The following is a 21,874-nucleotide window of genomic DNA, read 5'->3' on the forward strand; positions in this document are numbered from 1 at the left end:
GCATAGTCCCAAACCAGCAGTTAGAGGCCTCAAGAACACTAGGTCAAGTAAGTGCCTGTATTATCGGTCTGTGCGCCACACCCCTCACTTGAGCTGCGCTCGTGCAGTGTATAGATAAAGGTGCAGCCGGTCACATGTACACTACTGCATCGCTCTTACAAGCACTTTTCAAAGAGCCAAGCACTCTTACAAACATAAGCCCATCAGTTCATGGATGCAACAACTAGCAGTAAACAAGTCTGAGATGGCCTCACAAGTATGTTTGTGCCTACTTTCAAGAGCAAGAAGAGACTTCTGCAGCCATACTAACTCGCCCCCCCCCCTTTTCTTTGGTGGGGGAGATGGGGTAACGGGGGAGGAAAATAAGCACATGAAGGCCGGACGAAAGTGTCACCAAAACATTCCAAACATGTTATCCATTAACACAACAGAAAACACAGTTGAAAAGTAAACCTCCTGGGCCCTAGTATGAAAGCCAATACCACGTTGGATTACCAGATCACAGCAACGATTTCCCTGTAGGGACAGCATGTCCAAGAGCCAAGGAAAACTGTTAATTATTACTTAGTACTGGTTTGTGCAGCTAGTTTTCCAGCCATATATTTTTAATTCGTTTCCAGGACACCTCCTAGGAATATGAATAACGTGCATGAGAACAAATAACCGTTTCAAGCTCTTCTTTACTTTCCAAACACCAAATTTTGTACTCTAGTACACTGCAACCAAGTGGGCACCGCTTTAAAGAACTCCCAGTTATAAGTGGGGTCTGCACCCACTTACAGGTTGTAGCTAATATCAAAGCCAGATAAATTGGTTTTTCATTAGTGGCTCCGCTGAAGGCCACAGGCTAAGGCTGACTGGTGTTTCAGTAAGTGACTGAAAAAGATACCACTTTACCAGTAACAAAATGCGACTAAACAAATAAGCCCAGTCAAGTAAGTGTACAGTGCTTGCTCACTGGTCAGCATGCAAACATCACTTGCTGGTACACACAAGTGCGGTTGAGAAAGTACCAAAAAAAAAAAAAAACACATCAGGCAGCCAATACATTTACCATGCATAAATCAACCTGCAAACAATTGTATGTGCATCTAATGTCAAGAACCACAGCCAGTCCCAAACCCCCCCCCAAATATGCTAGGACTTGGAACAAATAAGATGGGAGCCTGGCTGGATTTACAGTGGAAAAATTAAAAAGTCTTTGAGACTTGTCAGGAGGAACCAAAGAAGTCAGAAGAAAGTAAACCCGGTTAGGAAAATGAGATTATGTGCAGCCTTAATCAAGCGATAAAACAGTGCTAAAAAGAATACCAAAGCATGCCTTGCCCTTGAGAGTACAGACTTATCTGCCATACATGCAGAGCCCACTCTACTACCTTAGTTTTAACTTTTGATCATTCCACCATAGCTACAGAAGGCTAGTCAGCTAGTCGAGAGCTGGTCAATGACTGCCACCAGCACCAAAATGAGAAACAAGAATAGTTCCTACCATTACTGTAAGACTGAGTAGCCACCTCCTCAAAGTTTAACACTTGCTCGTTTGCAGACTACCGTTAACCCCGGTCAGCTATTACCTCAAAACACTACTGTTGGGACTGCACGCATACCAAAAGCACTTCTGAAAAATACTTAAGAACGTGTAATGAGGAGAAAGCATTTGGCGCTTGTGTATTGGAAGAAGCATACCAGAGTAGCAGTTTTAACCAGCCTCCTGCTTTTACAAGATTAGCCGAGATAGTACAACATCAACATGGGTGCAACTCCCCTTTTGTACTTACACGGCGCACCACTGTACATTATGGAAAAGAGGTTGATGCCAATAGTGCAGGCATAGAAGACGGGTAACGCTCGCAGTCCATTAGGAACAGGATCAGCCTACAAAACAAAAGAACAGCATTATTTCTTTAAAAAAAAAAAAAAAAAAAAAACACATTCATTAATTCTATTTATTGAGCGAAAGATACCGGCCGAAAACGTTCATTGGTGAAGAGCATTTCAGTATGAAACTCAACGGCCATTCAACTGCTACCTTTTCCAGCACTCCTTCGCACTGCACCAGATCCACCAGTCCTGAATGTGTTTAAAAAAAATTAGACAACCCTCTCTAGAATAGCGACATGCTTTGAACCTCAACATGCACTGTACAACAACGGAGCCACAACTAGCAACATTCAAACCCATGTACCTTATGCAAAGAAAACCTGTTTACCAAGAATCATGTCCCAAACAATGGGGTCCCGATGCTTTAGTATTGTAGCTACATGTCCATTATTGTACCTTGCAGAGATTGTAACGAAGTAGTCAAGCACTGGACTAACATGGTAGAGTATAGTGTTATGCCTCCACAAAGTGCACACTCGTTTTCGCTGAGTGGAAGATAAGCCTTCATTAATATAGCGCTGATTTAAATCAACTTAAATACGTGGACTAGAGCGAGGTATTAAAACTGATCTTTAATTTTAGCAAAGCCCCATGCCAACAATATACTAGGCAAAGCTTTGTTTTTAATGACCAATCATCCAAAAAAGAATGGCTGGAAACAAAGATATCCTAGCAGGGTCTAGTGGGAAACACCCAGTAAATTCTGCACCAACATTTGGAATATTAGTTGCAATCACTGTACATTTCCAATACAAACCCCACATACAATTCTGGTACCAAGAAACTCAAGACTGGAAACCTGAAAACCCAGTCTACACCACACTACATTAACTAGTTAATTTTTACATCAAAGCACACCGGCAGCCACGGCTGGTGCCTTATTACAAAATGCATACCATTCAAGCAGCCCAGGAAAATGTTTAATTCAAAGTTACAGCAGCTTGTTGGAGGGATAAGTGACGCGAGTTCATCTGCCATGTCAGAATGAGTTATTCATGCACAGTATCATTTCCAGCCAAGTCACCCAATCTCCCAGATTGAGTCGGAAACAGTGAGATGTAAATACCTCGACAGGAAACCTACAACAGGCAGCTCATGACCTAACGCACAAAGCTAGTAATCAAAGGAGTAATCCTGCTGTCACGAAGACCACAAAAAACGTCTTGCAAAGGCAGAGTTAGGAGCCAATGCAGGTATTCTTAGACACTTTCCACTAACAAATGGACCACCAATGGCAGACTAATGCCCTTCACGTTTCAGGTCTCGCCTATGCAACACATGCTCAGTCTCTGAGACATACTGTATTCACTCTGTGGTCTTAGAGCCCACCCATCACTATTTGCTAATGATTGCATCGTCCCGAAAAGCTTGCTTCCATGTGGTTTTGCTTTGCTATATGTCCCTTTTTCATGTTTTGCTCCCTCCCATGCAGGGGGGACCTAGTACTTGTTTCCTTTCACTTGTTCATTTCCACTTTATGCACCATTTTTTTTGTTGCAGTATACCTGGGTTTTTGGTAAGGTTCCGTTTGTAATGTCATGCTGCTAAAGCTTGCAGGAAATGTGTTCTAAGCGTTTTTTTAGTTTTTTTTAACAATGTGCTTTTTGTTTACCAAGGCTTTCCCATGCAGATGGTGATAGTGGAGGACATTGCTTTTTACAGTGCCGTATTTTTTTTAGCCTGATCATTTTTTAGCAGTAGTGCCCTGGTAGAACAAACAGCATCCCACCCATTCATTGCCTCTGAACCTCCAGTATGACATCACTGTCGCTTGTGCCAGCACCCCCGGCCCCTGAACAAGGTCCACATCTGCAGCCATTACATAAAGGGCATTAAAAGGGACACCTTGTAAGATGGATATCCTTAGTCCCAGTGCATCCCTATTATGTGGGATATGAGGGGTGATTATATGGTACACAATCGCCTAAATACCCAACTCCCCTCGATGGGTCCTTGTAAACCCATTCTGCCACCATCTTCCGTCACCCACGGTTCCTGACTCCCACAGCTTCTATCCTTAATGGGAAGCTGCCAGATTTCAAATCAAGCAGCGCTTGACTTGGTGTGGGGGGTGGGGGGGTGCTCACACTGAATCTCCAGTGTAACACAAGATGACATGACAGGCATCTCAGGTTGGGAGTGCTGGTAAGTAAAATACAACTGGTGTGGTGAATAAAACGATTAGTGGGCTAGGGAGTTCATGTTTTAGACCCTGTATTATACCTTGACATGCACGTTCTGCAGCTCGATTTTCCGGGACTTCTACTATTCACACATGTATTATTTTCCTGTTTTATTCATAATGTTTTCTTTTATTTATTTTTTTAAATGGAGGTGGGTAGTATTTGGGATCCTATGGTAATTGTTTTTCTAATGCCCTTCTCTCTCTCTTTTTTTTTTTTTTTACAACTGCCAGGTAAATCTAACTGACGATCTGTGCAAATAATCGTAAATATTTTGGTTTGCTTGTCTTGGTACCCAACATTGCACTGTGTAATGCACATTTGCAGTGTTGACATGATCTCTTACAATTTTAAGAGGTGCGTCAGTAGTGTAATCCTGTCACAGAATACCTTGTTGTATGTGGGGCGGGTCACTTTTCTTTGACTGTCCAAAAATGTTAATCTTTTGTTGGTAGACACTACACTTAAGTGGCATAGTAACAAAATTATTTGATCTTGCGCCATCACTAAACAAAGCCACTGCTGACTGAAGAAAACTTGATGAAATAAAATAAATTTGATTATATATAAAATCAGGGTAGAACCAGATCGTCATCAGGGCAATCCTGTCAAATCCCTGCATCAGTCTCCTATTCGTAACACCTGAGGAATCCCAATTCGGGTACGAACCAGTTTAGACAACCATCTGTACCTAAATGTGTTAGTTAAATATTCCCCCACCGCCAGAACTTAAAACGGCCGCGACCCATGTACATCAAAACTAACAAATCATGGTCCCCAAAAATAATCGCAATACAGATTACACTTATCTCGGGGCCGTATGGTCTTCTCTAAATGTTAACATACGTGGGCAGCACATGACCACCGATGCAAAATTGCAGTGATGTGTGAGGTCATCAAGCAGTGGATTATTTTTTTTGTTTTGTTTTCAAACACAAAAAAAAAAAAAACCTCAGACCACACCTTGTCACCAGAAGTTTGCAGCAGTACTTCTGCTAAACATGGTTGCATGGACAGCAACCTATAGACAGAGAGTTGCATTCTTCTTACCGATTTTGCTCCCTCCCCCAGTTTAAAGAGGTGAAGCATCAACACCCTGGTGCCAGCAGTCGAACGTTACCAGTTTATGTAAAGTATTTTGTTTGACACTGTAACCTTAAGCAGAAGAACTTTCCTCATGGATTAACAGGTTCGCAGATAAATCCTAATGTGGCAAAACTGCTAGCTTTCCATATGTGTTGAGATGTCAATGTCCTCGTTGGCATGTAGTCCAAGAAAAATGTAATTAATAAACACTTAATTTGTATCCAGTTGCATCCTCTGCATCGTAAGGTGAAGACATTTAACTCTCGTTGTCAATGGCTCTGTAACATTGGCGAGTGGGCTTTGCAGGATTCTGAAGGTAGGCTGTAGGAAGGATGAGCGATTATTGGTACCCAATCTTCCTCCTTGCCTTCCCGTTATCTGCTTGTTCTAAACCCACTAATTAACTGAGAGAGACGATGATGAATCAAAGTACCTGTCACACTTGAAGTGTCAAGTTATGTCACATTGATTTTTATAGCACAAATCACCGAGGTCTCATACACCTTTACGAAACTAAGTATGAGAATATCATTGGTAGCAGGTGAGTAGGGGCATCAGTTCTTATTTAGGTCTTGCATAAGAGATAGCATATACGCTGTTACTTGCAAGATATTTTGTTTTCTATATAGTGGACTTAGCGCACCCATTTCTTAGCATTGGTTGGCTTCATTTTCACTAAGGTCCTTACTTTTTCTTGGTCAGCTGCTGTAGACTTCCTTCATTTTGTAAGTTCCCCATGTTTTTACTTTTATCCTTCCACTTTTTTTTTAAGCAGTCTGTCAGAGTGCACCTTTTTCAGCTGTTCCCCTCGTGTACTTCTCCCCACTCTGTTTGGACACTTTTGCTAGTTATTTTTAATGTGTTTTTCTTGTGATATAATACTTGTTTTTAACGGAGCTATCTTTCTGGCTTCAGGTCCGTCATTCAACGTAGTGACAAGTGCTTCCTTCCAAGTGACAAAAATAAGCAGCTGGGAAAATACCATGTAATGTTCTGTTACGCTGACAGGTAGGCAGATGGCAAAGCTACAGTATATTCAACATGGATATAATTTGCTGGGATTTTTTCATATTTATTCAACAGCCAGTAGAATACCTGGCCAGCAATTGCAAACATTCAACTGTCAGGGCCCTCGCTTTTTTTTTTTTTTTTAAATAAATCAAGCGCATCTCCTTTACACTGCTGTGTACGCACTGTCACTAGTGCAGTGCTTGTTCATTGTGTCCTCTAGGCTTCCCTCAGAGCGTGCACTGTGAGAACCTCCTTACAACAGGAAGCTCCACCCCAGAGTGCGATGACCGCCCCTCAGTGAGCTTCATTTAGTCTGCAGAGGCAGTGCTTTGAGTTTAGTAACCAACGGTCAAACAGTTACATATGGCATTGGCATACGTGACTGCACAGCAATCTGAACTCTGCTCTCTACTTGACAGGGGGTAGTAGAAAGGTAACCCAGCCTCCCGTGTCTTACAGATGCTGCTCACTTCGGGATACCTACCTTGAGATAAGGAGTTACACTGCACCCAGAACGTGTTACATTAGTAGGGACCCAAGTAGGGTGTACATAATCTAGAACGCTGTGTATCTCCTGTATTCATAACAATACATTATGTACACCGCATAACTAAAGCAACAAAAAAATAAAATCTACACTTCCTATCGACAACTACTGTAGAATCGAGAATGAATTTACAACATCTTGCAAAGGTGAGACCCATTGGCTTTGCCAATGCTTGCTTTTGCTGACAAGCAACCTCCTTACTTCAGTTGTATTGTAATAATTTTTGCAGCCTACTGGTCCGTCCCATACCAAGTTCCTCAAGCACATCTTCCAGTTCTTCAATGCAGCATGAAAATCCTACTCTATTGAGTGGTGCAACTGTAAGTCTTAAGTCTTTGCAATTCCCATCTAAAAGTGTTTTAAAAAGATTTGATACATCCTTAACATGTCCTCGCTGTTGCCAGATAACACTCATAACCTTATGCCACTCATGGCCACATGCTTGTCAGCCTTGTCACCAAAAACAGTTACAACTGTGCTATGCTAAAGCAGTACGTGGTTTCCATTCTTTAAGCAAAGAAATGTATATGCTATAAATACAGTGGAAAAATGCCTCAGCATAGCAGAGGCAGGAATTAAAAATCCATTCTGTACTATGACCATGAAGTGGAGAAAGTTTCCATTTCTGTTTGAACCCCCATTTTGCAGAAATAGGTAATTATTTCAATAGGCATGCTAGCCTGGCTCACAAAGATACATTTTCTGTTGCTCAGAACACCCCATTATTGAAAAGCAAACTCACTATTGCTCAGTACAATGATAACTAAAGGGATACAGTACAATAAAGGAACTCACCTTGCGCAGAATGAACTGACGGACGAGAAAGAAGAGCAAAGCAGACATAATACCAGAAAGAAGAGGAGAGATAAACCAAGATAAAACTAGAAAGAAAAAAAAAGAAAAAACACTGTTAACATTACAAGCGGGAAAACAAATGAAAAAACATCCTAGTTGGAAAAGTTGCATTACTTACCAATTCTAAGCAGCTCTATCCACTGAACTCCTTGCTGCCCTTTAGCCACCAGTGAGAAACCAATTGTGGCTCCCACAATACAATGGGTACCGGAAATAGGAAGCTTCAAAAATGAAGCAACTAGCTGCCATACAGCCGAACCTAAAATAAAATAAAAGTATGCATTAGTTTACACACGGATGATCCATGGTGATGGGGGAGGGGACTTCTATTGCCTAATAGTTTATTGATGTTAAACGAAACTAAGTGTATGGGTACTTTAGATTATTCTTTTTACAGTAATAAACAATTTAGGGATAAATAGCAGGTTAACACAAATGTAATTTGTGTTATATAGGCCTGAAAGTCAGTTTTCTACTCTAAAGGCCACTCGTCAAACCCAATGGCTTTGTTCTGCAATGAAGGCAATTTATGTACACACAGGGGGTTTTGGTGGTGGTGGGTGGGTGGGTGGTAGACTAGCTTCAGAATTCAAGGAAATGCAATGCGCCAGGAAGTTTAGCAATGACAGGCATGCCTGGAAGAAGCAGCTCCTGGCTAAGGGGGTTTAACCATTGAAAAAAAAAAAAAAAAAACACACCCACTTAGTTACTTCGTTCCTCCTCTCCAGTCTTGCTGCAGGCACAGGCTCCCAGCCTGCCCTGCGGTCAATCCGGACGCTGCTCAAAGCAGCGTCAGGCTTGGCTGGGAGCTCATTGGCAGACTGGGAGCCTATGCAGGCTCTCTCCAGCACACCAACTGTGGGGCCAGGCTGGAGACAGCCTACTGCGCATGTATGTTTGGCTGGCCTGAGACGCCCAGCCAAACGTATATGCACTCTGAGGAGGGCGTGCAGTGCACTCCTCCTCACTGCTCGTCAACCCAATGGCCCCACCCCTTTTAAAAAGAAAATGATAATAAACAAAGTTGATCATCCTTTTCTTGCAAAGGTTTGCAACTGCCACTGCTGGCTTTTTTTTTGGGGGGGGGGAGGGGGGGAAGAGAATGCTCCTCCACCCTAAAGGAGGAACCGCCCATGATGCCAGGTCACCTACATCATCCAAAACAGAGGCTGTGGAAGAGGAATGTCCCCTACATGGGCACAAGGATGTACAACCACAGCCCTTATTAACCCAGCTGCATGATATCTGGTATACTGACATTCTTAAAGCTTAGCACATATGACAATTGTGGGTAAACTGCCTCCTATGCAATCCACAAAGTTGAGAACAGATCATGGCTGTGTGGCCTGGAGTGGTGCACCAGGGTAGTCCCAGCTCATAAGCCTATTGTTTGTGGCCAGTCCTATATGTTAAGTAGGGATGACCGAGAACAAGTATTTATTAACTGACCATCAAAACTGCTTTTTAGGGTTACGCGCAAAGCACTCTGTCCCTGGTGTACTCTGTGGGCTTTCAAGCATGCCCATCAGTCTGGTTGGTTCATGGGATTGCCTTTTAAAATTCGCTTGATTTAATTAGTGAAAGGCATGCATACGTCATGCCTTTTCCAGTGTTTAACCCTCCTCGAGCGCACCAGCCAACTACTGAAAACATACATGGCTTGGGGTTTGCCATGTGGTTTCTGGCACACCTTTTCATTTTATAGGCATCGCTCGCTGGGCGTTAGTGAGCGCTTTACATGACATCCTCCCCGTTACATGGATATTCGCACTGTTGCTGGTTACATGGCTAATTACACTTTTATCGATCCGGTTAACTGAGAGTGAACTTGTTTCCTTTTGAGTGTCTGCTTTGCACTCATTGTGGTCGTCGGTGCACTTATGTGAAACTGTTTCTCAGTTTCTGTGGCAAGAAAAGTCCACTCATGTTAAGTTATGGTTGAATGTAGTGCCCAGACCCAGCGCTAAAATCCAGACTAAATGCATCGGTGTATGTGGTGTGGTTAGCAGAGCTCCATGTTCAATTTGACTGTATGCTTCACCAGATCAATGGGATCCAATTTGGATAGCCCCTAGTACAATATAGCATCGGACCTGAGGTTATGCCTTAGCCTCCCACAGGCAAGCAAGCATATTGCTGGTACTGCTCCATTAGAAGAAACCGCCCCAAATAATCTATTAGATGGGAGAGACAGGGGCACTTCAGAAATGCAGCGGAACCATGTGGAGTTTTTGTAGATTCCTTCTCAAAACACTAAAATCAGGGCTGACAAGTCAAGCACTGGAGAGGATTCAGGTAACGACCAGAGCTGCCGTTAGAGCTGGGGAACCAGGTTTGAGACTCTGCATCAGCTCAACATCTTGTGGTTGTTGGCAAATCACTTAAGCTCCCCTTGCCTACCAAAATGAATGTGTTCTTGTGTAATGTAACTGATGCACATGGAAAAAAGCGCCAATATCTTTGGGTCGAGTTTGTGCAGTATAAAATTAAAAAAAAAAAAAAAAAAAAAAAAAAAAACAGAGAAGGTGTAATGAGAATCGTTCAGGAAGGGCTTGACCGTTTGACTTTTCACAAGTGCTACTCCACAACGACTGCTCACAGCCAGGTATAGAGCTTAACACTGGATTGTGCCGCTGTTGTGGGTCGTTCAATTGTAGATGCTACTTATCCATATCCGATGAGAAAAGAACAGCCTCAGAGACAAAGACTAAGTATTCTTTGCAATTAGAACACACAAGAAAGAACTTCCATAAGTCAGTTTCATGCCTTTGATAGTGAAATCTGGAAAAGGACTATAAAAGTGGGACCTGAATACCACCACTTGGTTCCACTGCTTTCAATAAACAGGGGAGTAGCCACCCTGCAGAGTACCCTCCCCCACCCCATAAAAAAAATAAATCCAGACATTCAGGGCTAGAACTTACCTGCCGCATCAATGCTCTTCGGCTCCTTTCCACTGCTGCACAGGCTCCCAAATCCATGCTGCCAATCAAGACGATGCTGTCATGCTGCTGGCAGAATGAGAACAGCATCTGGACTGGCCTGAGCACCTTGGATTTGCACTCCCAGAGAGACTGGGAGTCTGTGCCGGTTATCTCCAATCCAGCAACGCAGCTCGGTTTGGAGACAACTCAGTGTACATATCGGTTTGGCCATCCTGACATGGCCAGACAAACCCACTTGTACACTGACAGCACCCCCCCCCCCTTTAGCCCTCTGCCTATCACTGTGGTAGCCCCGCCCCCAAGACTAGGCATGGCCCTTAGAACCTAGATAATAAACCCGTTTCATTTTTTTTTTTTTTTTTTTTAAACTTTCGAGGCTGCTGCTGGCAGGGGAGCACTCTGTGGTGAGAACAGTTAAGAAGAAGCCATGCTGCTAATCCCAGCTTCAAATCAGACTGGCGTAGGGTGTAACTGGCACCAACCCACTGGTATAGCAGCATCCCGAACTTAATTTCAAGATACTAGTTCATACCACAAGAGGCGTGACTGCCATCCTCAAGTGTTCTGCAGCTACGAGCTTCTGTGATCTAAGATACATACGGTTACAAGCCTGAGAAAGTTATACGTGACAAATCCTACCACCCCCACCAATCCATTGGAAGGACACCTCCACCAACTGCAGTAGTGACTGGTGCAAACTCCTTGTCAACTCAACAAGCTAGCAGTTTCTTCTGGGCAGATCAAAGGTGATAATTTGACAGCGCAGGGTTTCACATTTCTAACTCAAGAACACATGCTCATTGCATCAGAGTCAATAGTGAAGTAAAGCCAAGACTGTTCAACTCACCGGAGTGCTTGAAGTATCAAACTAAAATGAGTTGAAGACTCAATGCAGGGACATTTATAAGGACAGTCTCACCAGTCACAGAACTAGGAAACTGGTAATGCATTCAGTGAGCGTTTATGTGAATGTGAAGTCAGATTAGTTTATATGCAGAATTCCCAATATTACATTTGTAGAACCTTGTGTCTTAGTTCTGTGTAGCATTGTGCTTTGTAGAGTATTACAAAACATATTTCACAAAAAGAAGCACTCAACAGTAATGGTCTGTAGCATGACTGTTGAGTCCAGAATCTCTGCCACAACACTATCTCCCCGTAACCAAAGCAGGTGAATGCCGAATAAGTGCGCTTGTGTTCAGTTTGCAGGACTCTTGTAGGCCAGGCAAAGACCACCGTTTGCACCCCCCCCCCCCCATACAGTTTCCATGTCTTTAACACAAAGGGATCCGAAAGCTCAGCTGCCCCTAAGGACCACATTGGCCAATAATGTCAATACAAACATGGTGGTGCGGTTAGCATTCAAGTGATTAGCTTCTATAATGCTCGTATTTGTTAAAGGGGGGCTGGGGCAGTGACTTCACTAAAACGTTATAGGCAGGCCTCCGGTAGTCCTGTTTCCCTGAAGACATGGAAGAGTAAAAATAGACTCATGTACTCAAGGTATTCCAATTCCACACTTGCAAATCCTGAAAACTGATCTGTACTTCTGTGGGGAATGAATTCACATGCACAGATGGTAACCGTGAGAGGCACTGAAGCTTTGGGTTAAGACAGCTGAGGAGCAGGTTAGACAAGTGTTTAATACAGCTTTATACTTTCTCAAAAACCTGCCTAGAACAAGCCGACATCTTCACACAAAACAAAATTAAAAAAAAAAAAAAAAAAAAAAAAAAAAAAAAAAAAAAAAAAAAAAGAGAGGTCAATTACACCTACTTCCCAAGAATTCTAGAAGAGCTTCATCAAAAAGCAGATTTCGACTTTGTCAGAGCCATGTACCAGAACGTTTTTCTTTATGGGTTTCCTTATTCTTGAGGCAGTAATGTTCAGCGGGTAACCCATGACCTTGGAAGCTAACTTAACCAAGCACTTTAGTACTCTAAACTACCAGATAAGATCACCTAGGTAGAACATGCATTAGTGAAGCAAATCGGCGTGGCATGCATTTTCAATTACCAGACCCACTGGCTTCACTTAAGCCATCAGGCGCTAAATTTAGGTTTTCTAAGCATCCCAACAGCAGAAGAAGAGCTGATGATGTGTTGCATCTTATTAGTGCCCTGGTGCCTACAGGCAACAAAAGGCTCATTCCTCTATTGAAAAGCTTACTTTTTGGATATAAAAATAGTTATTTATGCACTGCTTTGGAGCAGCTCTGCTTTTAAGGGGGGGGGGGGGGGCGGGTTGGAGGAAAAAAAAAAAAACACAAGCCAGTGGATAAGCATTCTTCTTTTGAAACAATCTTAAAATTTGTATAAATACCAACAGTTACTACAAGGAGGCAAATAAAAGGTCCTAGTGTTCAATGGTGAAAGATTCTTAAGAGGATGGCTTCTGCATGATAACATATGTAAAATCGTGCTCAGAGAAAAGGATTTACTGCTAATTCAGATCAACTACAGCCAATGAGGACTGCTAAATATTTTCTTGAAGGACATACCACACATGGGGCATATCTATAAGATCTCTACTCACTATACTTCAAAATCTATTTAGTATGGTTCTTATTCCTAGCAGAAACCAGAACTGAAAACAACTTTGTTTAACTGCCATTGCCAGACAATCTAAAGCTACCAAACACCTGCAAATGGTGCATTCTCCACAGCCAGCAACATTAAGGGCCGTATTTATACTCCGTTTGCGCCGAATTTGCGTCGTTTTTTTCGACGCAAATTCGACGCTAAACTAACGCCATATTTATACTATGGCGTTAGAGGCGTATAGCGCCAAAGTTCCCGGAATGTGCGTCATTTTTTAGCGTGAACCCCTTCCTTGCGTTAATGATATGCAAGGGAGGCGTTCCCGTCTAAAAAATGACTCCCAGGCCTTTACGTGGTATTTATACTCCCGGGCAAAAGCGACGCCCGGGAGTGGGCGTGGCTAAAAACGGCGCATTTGCGCCGCTTTTTAACGCCTGGGTCAGGCATGGCGTTAAGGGACAAGTGGGCTCAAAATGAGCCCAGAGTGCCCTCCCCTGCCCCCAGGGACCCCCCCTGCCACCCTTTCCCACCCCAGGAGGACACCCAAGGCTAGAGGGACCCACCCCAGGGACATTCAGGTAAGTATTTTTTTATTTTTTTTTAATAATTTTTTTTGGCATAGGGGGGCCTGATTTGTGCCCCCCTACATGCCACTATGCCCAATGACCATGCCCAGGGGACAGAAGTCCCCTGGGCATGGCCATTGGGCAAGGGGGCAGGACTCCTATCTTTACAATGATAGGAGTCATGTTGATGGGGGATGGGCGTCGAAAAAAAATGGCGCAAGTCGGGTTACGACGATTTTTTCGACGTAACCTGACTTGCCCCATTTTAAGACGCCCATGCGCCATTTTCCCCCTACGCCGGCGCTGCCTGGTGTACGTGGTTTTTCTCGCGCACACCAGGCAGCGCCGGTCTGCTTGCGCCGGCTAACGCCATTCAATAAATACGGCGCCCGCATGGCGCTTCAGAATGGCGTTAGCCGGCGAAAAACTTTTTGACGCTAAACTGCGTTAGCGCAGTTTAGCGTCAAAAAGTATAAATATGGGCCTAACTGTGCAGAGCTGGGGGTGGTGGGTGTTAACATGCAGCCTTGTTAAAACCTTCCAGCCCAGAATTTTTTTTGTAGCTATTTGACTAACCAGGACTATCTCAATGTTGGTATATAGATCTTTCCAAGAATACTACAGACCACCTAGATAATTTAACCATACTTCAGAGGGCTTCAGTAAAGGAGACAACTTTTTTTGCAGGGGAAAGCATGTTTAGAGTTGAAGAACACCATTATGTAGGAGGAGGTGGCCGTTTTCGATCAGTTCCAACTGCAGTGTCTGGGGTGACCGGATGCAGTACTCTAAGTGTTCACCAGTTGGATGTTTAAACAGATGCCTGCTCACCAGCCCATGAACACTGGTTGTTTGCCCCAGTGAATCCTGGGAGGCATTTGGAAATTACAAGAAGTAAACCACCAGCCCATTCATTATTAATGTGAAGGGGGTTGGGGAATTATGTTAAGACCCTTCATACAAGAGCACGAAGTAGGGGTAATGGAGGCAGTTACGCAAGATTGGTTTCCAGCATACTGGGCCCACATGGTAGTCACAACTTGAACCTTGCACGAAATATACAGAATACCAGTTTGACACATTGGAGCTTCAAGTTAAAACAGTGCAGACAGTCTCCTTTTCAAAGTGGCAGAAAGGGAAGTAAATTTGGTATGTGCAGGAGAATATATATATATACACACACACACACACAGGTTGAACGAGAGTGCTGGACAAAGGGCTTGAGGATTTAAAACCGATAGTTGGACTTTATGAACAAATGTCAAAAAGGGTTCCTATTTTGTGAAGCTAGATAAAAGGATTACATGGGGGATTTTTTTTAGAAATGTAAAAGCTCAGATACGGGAGCAAAATATGGGCTATACAAGCTTGACAGAAACCAGACTTACCAAACATGGCACTCACAGATCCTGCCATCAGTAGCTCTTGGGTGGTGTTGTACATTTCCACATCGATCAGGCCTTTGCGGATGGTCTCGCTGACTTTGGCTCCCAAAAGGACTGAGCCCACCGTCTCAAAGATGGATGCCAAAATACAGGCTTGCCGGAGGGTCACCACACCAGATCCCACTGCTGTCCCAAAGGAGTTTGCTACATCATTGGCACCCACAGAAAAGGCAAGGACGAATGCGATGATAAAACCCACCACAAGCAGCCAAAGGAATGCGGTCAATGGCCCAGTGCTCTCTGTGCCCACTATGCTCGTAACTAAACTCATAAAGGCGGTCGTTGATTCCATGTTTATCAAAATTAGTGGTTCAAAAAAATATTTAACTTGATATGTAAACAAAATGAGGTATGAAAATATTTAATAAATAATGTATTATAAAATTAAATAAGACTGTAAACTATGATATGTATTGAGGAGTTAACCTATTGCTATCCTCTACGTATCAGCGTCTGTTTTCTAGAGTTCGTTTGGCTCTGACGAGTTAAAGAAGATGAATAAAGCCCCATGGTGACGAGAGATGGGCCAGCAAATTCTTCATTCTGTAGGGGGGGTGGGAGAGAAAAGAAAAAAGAAAACTTTCAAAACTAGTCACATACTTCAAAATAAAGAACTTATTGACAAGTGAGAAATACAAAATAAGCCATTCACTGAAACTATTTAAGCATCCGAGTGCTTGGGCAAATGCTAGTACATTTTAGTTAAGAAACTTAAATTCCCTCTTTATCCATTTAATAAATAGGACCTCAATAAAAGAGGCAGACAGCTGTAAATTTTCAAGGTTTATACATAAATGCAATGGTCAAGCAATTAAAAGCTGCATGACCAATTTGTGGAACTTACACTTGATCTTTTAATAATGAAAACCACAAAAGGTAAACATGCATATCCAATCATGATACAGAAATAATGATTAGCATTACAATCAATTACATGGCACAATGACAGTACAGACGTTACAAATCAAACTATCCATCCAATTAAAATAAAATTGCGATTTCATAGATGGTTTTACACGACCTTCTGAGGTCACTGGGTCTCAAGGGAATAACACCAGCTGGTTGAGTGCCTCACCACGTTCTCAGGGGTTGGGGTGCTGGTCGGGGCTTTACTGAGTTTATGTTATACTAGGATTACAATTATTTTTTGGTACTGCTTACTATCTATGGCACGGAGCTAGTTTGCATAATTACAAATGCGGTTGTGTTTGTCAGCCCCGCTGTTGTGATAAAGTCTTTATTGTTGTATTGGGCTACTCCTCTCATACCCATTACATCTGTTGGCATTGTTGGAAGGGGCAAATTCTATTTTGTCATTATGTCTTGTTTCAACAGAGGTTAACGTATCTGAGGTCATGGGACACGAATCCATTGTTATCCAACGTAACTATACTGGGGGGGGGAGTGGAACTCAAACACTTCTTTACTTAAACGTCTAAATGTTTAGGGCTAATCTGTAGCATGGAAAACACTATCTAGACGGTTCACATCTTGCACAGAGGCCCGTCTTTAACAAGGGTTTTAAGACTTCCTTTGGGGTAGCTTACCGAATTCTCTTACTTCAGAGAACAAGACAACATTGAACAGGAGGGCTAGAGGAGTCACGTTTATCCATCAAAGTCAAGATTATTTGGCTGTCAGAATATGATGGCAACAATAGTGATAAAAATTCTATGTCTTTGATAATCTAATAATTCTCATTGTTCAAAAAAGTACCAAATGAGTTACGCAACTTAATAGAAAAATAAATTAAAATAAGAGGCGAAATTCGAGTGAATGATGGCGCTAGTCTAGACAAAATATTTCTGTAATCTAATGGACAAAATTCTCAGCCTATCAAAGTATTTACTATGATACTAAATCTTACATTCTTAGTCCCGCTTGAGGTTTCCATGAAAAAAAAAAAAAGTAGATGGACTGACTGAAGGACCGCCTGCTAAAGTTGTAGGAATCGGATGCAAACCTCCACAGGCCAGGTCCTGCCCTTTAGACTGCAAAAAATGTTGTAAGTGTCTGCATTCCTACAGATAACCCTCCCGTCGTAGATTTGAATTTGAAGTGACCTTCCCGCTTATTCTGAAGGTCTCTGCAGAGCTACAGAGAAAGAGGAAACTGATCTTCCCGCCCACCCGGCCAAGTCTCCCGCCTAGGCTGTGTAGTGCGACGCTGCAGGGCGAGAGCGTCAGACTTAAATCCGTCGGCAGTCTGGCGAATAGTCCAACCTTGGAACAGGGATGGGTAAAGGCACTACATCCGAGGTTGGCAGAGGGCCACTGGGGAGTCTTCCACAGCAACAAAGAACTACCACCAACCGCCTCATACAATGCACTCAGTGTACAATTATCCATTACTGACATGCCGATTCCAAAACCTTAATCAGATAGTAATAAAAAAAATAAACAGTGAATTCCAACCTTCGTGTATTATTTCGGGACGGTCAGGGCTATACTTTATATTTCCAAATATTGCCATCCACCACCCGGTCCCAAACACAGGGCAACCAAACAGATAAATTAAAATCACCTACACGACGAAAGCCCTCGTGTGCAGACTGCAAAATTCGGACTCGAATGCGACTCGACAGCATGTGTACACTTCGCGCGCCTGCAGATCTGTCCACCCAAACAGCCATTAAATGGTTCCCATCCACCTCATCCCGCCGCCAGCTCCTCTCCCGGGACACTGGGGCAGCTGAAAGCAAAACTGGCGCAGGCTATTTATAGCCTAAACCAAGCATCTGATGCTAGCGCACCTTCGTAATTTAGCTCTTGGGCTAATATAGTGATTCCGATTGCACCCTACGAATTCAATACACATGTGACGTGAATGTCGTCCCTACTGTTCCCCGGTTACAACACCCAAGTCAATAAAAACGTTTAGGAAAATAAACGCTGTCTGGGTGAGCGCAGCGGTTGTCACAGCAAATCAGCAAAGGGACCATGCGGAGGAGCGAACCCCCCCCCGCCCTCTTCAGAGAGGAGATTGCAAAACACGAAGCCGGTTTTCTCCGCTTTTAAGTTGCGAATGAAAAGCCGTCTCGAAGGCTTAGGACTCGCCCTGCCACAGGGCCGCGGGCTGCAGTCCTGTCAGCGACAGACTATCGCAGGCCAAGGGCACTTGGCGCGCTTTCGGTAGCACATTTTAACACACCCATCTCGGTACCTACATGCATCGTTAAAGTTGCAAACGTCGCTCGAGGTGACCCCTTGTGGGCTATCAGTTCCTTAGCATGGTGGGACACACGTTTCACCTGGAGCACAGCCCGCTAACATGCGAAACCGATTAATTGAACCTTTTAAAAGATTACACTGGCTGGTACGGCTTCTCCCGCCAGACTCCCCAGAACTATGGCGTCAATGCTGCAACCAAAATGCCCATGAGTTTTTATTAGAGACCACCACCTAAACTTGCTTAATGGCGCAGATCGTACGTGACAAGGAAGGACTGAGACAGGTCTAAATGTTAAGCAGTATGACGGAAATGGTACTGTGTAGGGCACGTTTCAATCAACAGAAAAGAGACAAGGAAAAGGGCCGCCCAATTGGGAACAATATTATAAAGCTGAGCATGGATCAGATCAGACACCGCTGAAGGCGTTACGGATGTCCACTAATATAACCTAATTCTAGCCAGGAATATATGTGGCTTCCAACAGCGTGGAAATGCACACTCTTCAGGCGGAGGGCTCAACATTGATCAATGAGTCAAGGTATGCAATGATTAAAGGCGAGCGTGATTCACATACTAGAAACGAGATCACAGCAAGCCACAACAGTAATTCTGTAAAAGATTGACCTACCATACAAAACTGTCTTTTAGAAAAATATACTTGCTGTGTGCTAGACGGGAGCTCTTCTGGTGCATATAAGTAACGGCATTTTTTTTAACCCACTACACGATGAAGGGATGAAACTCGTTTTGTAGGATTGACTGATCTGATAGCAACATCACCCACAAAGACGTAAACAGTTCTAATTGTTCGCTCAACTGATGCGCATTAACTACCGAGTAGTAATCAAATAATTGTATGAATGCTAATCACGTTTACGTACATACCTATCCAGCTTTTAAATCCATGACACTTTATGAAAGATTTTGTGGAAACAAGAAAATGGTGCCAGAGAGGCTCCCTCTGACAACTATGCATGCAATTAAGTGCATGAAATGATCTCAGTAGTGCCCTGTGGAAAAAAAATACGGAATATAGCACCGTCCTATATCTTCAACTTGCACATGGACGCCCTAGAAAAACTCGTGTATTCTGTCTATGAACCAGGTTGCTCTACTACCAAAGAGTAGTAAGACGTGTCGTCTGCCCTGGCAACATATATCACTACTACTTCTGCCAATGCTTGAAATGGAAACACAGAAGTGCAGGTACTCCGCACCAGAGTACCTGCTTGTTTCTGAGAAGTGCCGTACTCTCTAATTAAAAGTATTACGTTCCCCCCCCCCCCCCCCCCCCCCAAGAAGCGCCGGTACTCTCCCTCTCAAAGTAAAAAAGTGCCTGTACTCAGTACCGGCCCATTTAAAGCACTGATTCTGTTAGGAGTAAGCCACCCGCCTATCCTCTTCACGAAAAACTTCAGCTCTCACTTTCATAAAACACACCACGTGTCCGATCCCTTGTATCGCGCAATAGGCTGTTTGTGCCTACGTCACTATGCCGTTCCCCGCCTGACAGCCGCCGGTAGACGTCCAGCTTCAGATCCGTCACAGTACGGACCTCCTCACGTGCGCGCACCCGGCCTTTCATCACCCCAAAGACTTTCATTCCAGTTCAAATGGAATTCAATCCACGGAATGCCCCCGAAAAGACGGTTAAGACGCCGTGTGGGGCGGGAGAGCACAGTCCCAGACAGCCATATTTAAAGCTTCTGACGAGAAGGTTTTTGCTGTGATGGCGCCATTATGCCCTAGGCCAAAGGAAGGACAGACTTCGTGCCTAGGAGCAGGTGGGATATATTCTGATGGATAACAGACACTTCGCGCTTAACATTACTGAAATCATGAAGGCTGGTGTGCCCGTGTCGAGGTAAAAGATAAAGTATGGATGCAAGCCCGCATGCCATACTGTTTAATACACACTCGTAGCTCAGGACTCCTTTACCGGCTTCATACCAAGTCTGTCGGGTACGCCCTCATACAAAAGATACCCACCCATAAAACTAATCCCGGGGGGGGGGAAGAGGTGGTTAACGGGCTTGGAAGCGCGGAAGGATACGAAGTTCCGTCTGAAAATGTCTACACACAGAACTTTGAGGAAAAGCAGAGGCGAGCAGGCCTGTCACGGAATACAACAAGAGCAGAGAAGAAGCGAAAGATTAGGGTGTTCAAGTACTCACCAAAGCCGGAAGGACCGCACTACTTCTCCTCCGTTCCTTACTGGACGCACCACCGGGTAAAGCACGAGATTCGTCCGCCGCGCCTGCGCACAAGTCGCTGCCGTGAACGGAATAAAACAGAAACAAAACCCAAGAGCCTCCAAAACCGTGCGGGCGGGAAATCGCCGAGCTCAAGGCCTTCTCACCAAGCGCGTCTAAAAGATAAAAACAGAGCCGCGAACACCGCCGCCATTCACTGACAGGTTCCGCGCGCTGCCTGTATTTATAGACGGCTGGGTCACGCCTCCCTGCGACACCACTCCCACCCGACCTGTACTACCTTGGGGTGTGTCAGACAAAAGGCCCGCCTACATCATGTAGGAGGCCAGTCATACAGCAGGCTGTGCTCAGTGAGCTCCCCGGTGGAACACGCCTCTTGAGCGGTTGTCAGTATGCCGTGCTCACATCCTGCATGAACGCCCTTCCCAAGGCAAGACCCGCCCACATCCTTTGAAAATGTCACTCACAGCGGACATACTGGACACCGAAGCTTAAGGCAAAACATAGGCTCAGCCCACACCTCCAAAGCCTATCAAACCGGTTCACGTACAACGTTTATTCCATCATAATGTGAGGTACAGCCAAAGGACTAGCCCTTGACCGCACATTGCTCGTCGACGCTCAGACCCGACCGCTCCTCTACCTGTGTCAGTCACAATAACACTCCTCCTACTCAGAGCGCGTGCGGCCAGGATGTCACCGGGACGACACGCTCATCGCCCGCCGACCACCTCGGTGCTGGTCATTAGACCTCGCCCACTTGGGGGACGGCAATCCGAAAAGCGTAATTGCAAGTAACTAATGCAAACAGAAGAGGGGTAACCAGTGCTTTAAATGGGCCGGTAGTGAGTACCGACACACTTATTTTGAGAGTGAGATTACCGGTACTTAAAAAAAAAAGTATTACTTTTCATTGGAGAGTACCGGCACTTCTCAGAAACAAGCTGGTACTCTTGTTCAGAGTATCTGCACTTCTATTTTTCCATTTCAAGCAATGAGGGTAACAAGGGCAGGGACAAAGACCAGCTGAAGGTAGGGTAACAAAATGTCCTAGCAGAGGATTATTTAGGGGGAAGCTTACATTTTCGGTAACCGTTGTCTCTGGAAAATACATTTGGTAGCTAAATAACTTTCAATATAATGTACACCGCGTGACTCCGTTACTTGAGTCAAAACGCCCATACAAATATGTGCAGCTTGGCCTTCTTTCTTGTGAAAATACACGAAAAGGCTCCTAGAGCATTACCCGAAGTAAATGGTTTTAGGTTCCCTCCTACCGGCCAGCAATAAACACATCGGGTCTTAGGAGTATGGGGCCCTGGGCTAAGGGGAGGGTGTGAGGTCTCTGTACTTTCTACTTCGCGTGACATGTGACATCATAGAAAGTGACATCACTAATCTTCTATGGCATCACTGAAGTAACTTATTATG

The 21,874-nt window shown here is 44.1% G+C and overlaps 1 protein-coding gene across 2 annotated transcripts in view; it reads right to left on the reverse strand.

Moving 5' to 3' along the window:
- The window catches only part of SLC20A1 (solute carrier family 20 member 1), a 33,884-nt gene extending 13,023 nt beyond the window's left edge, over nt 1–20,861 (reverse strand). Inside the window, exons 1-5 of one of the 2 annotated variants that reach the window (XM_069214322.1) lie at nt 20,405–20,861; nt 15,003–15,602; nt 7,682–7,822; nt 7,504–7,589; nt 1,779–1,875 (exon numbers count right to left, since the gene is read on the reverse strand). In XM_069214322.1, coding sequence (XP_069070423.1) covers nt 1,779–1,875; nt 7,504–7,589; nt 7,682–7,822; nt 15,003–15,351 — 673 coding nt within the window. In that variant the 5' untranslated portion in view covers nt 15,352–15,602; nt 20,405–20,861. Of the gene's footprint in view, nt 1–1,778; nt 1,876–7,503; nt 7,590–7,681; nt 7,823–15,002; nt 15,603–17,586; nt 17,759–20,404 lie in introns of those variants that run through there. The other variant, XM_069214323.1, reaches the window with a different exon arrangement.
- Between the last annotated feature and the right edge of the window lie 1,013 nt (nt 20,862–21,874).

Source organism: Pleurodeles waltl, chromosome 11 (genome assembly GCF_031143425.1).
Source record: "Pleurodeles waltl isolate 20211129_DDA chromosome 11, aPleWal1.hap1.20221129, whole genome shotgun sequence".
NCBI classification, from domain to species: domain Eukaryota; kingdom Metazoa; phylum Chordata; class Amphibia; order Caudata; family Salamandridae; genus Pleurodeles; species Pleurodeles waltl.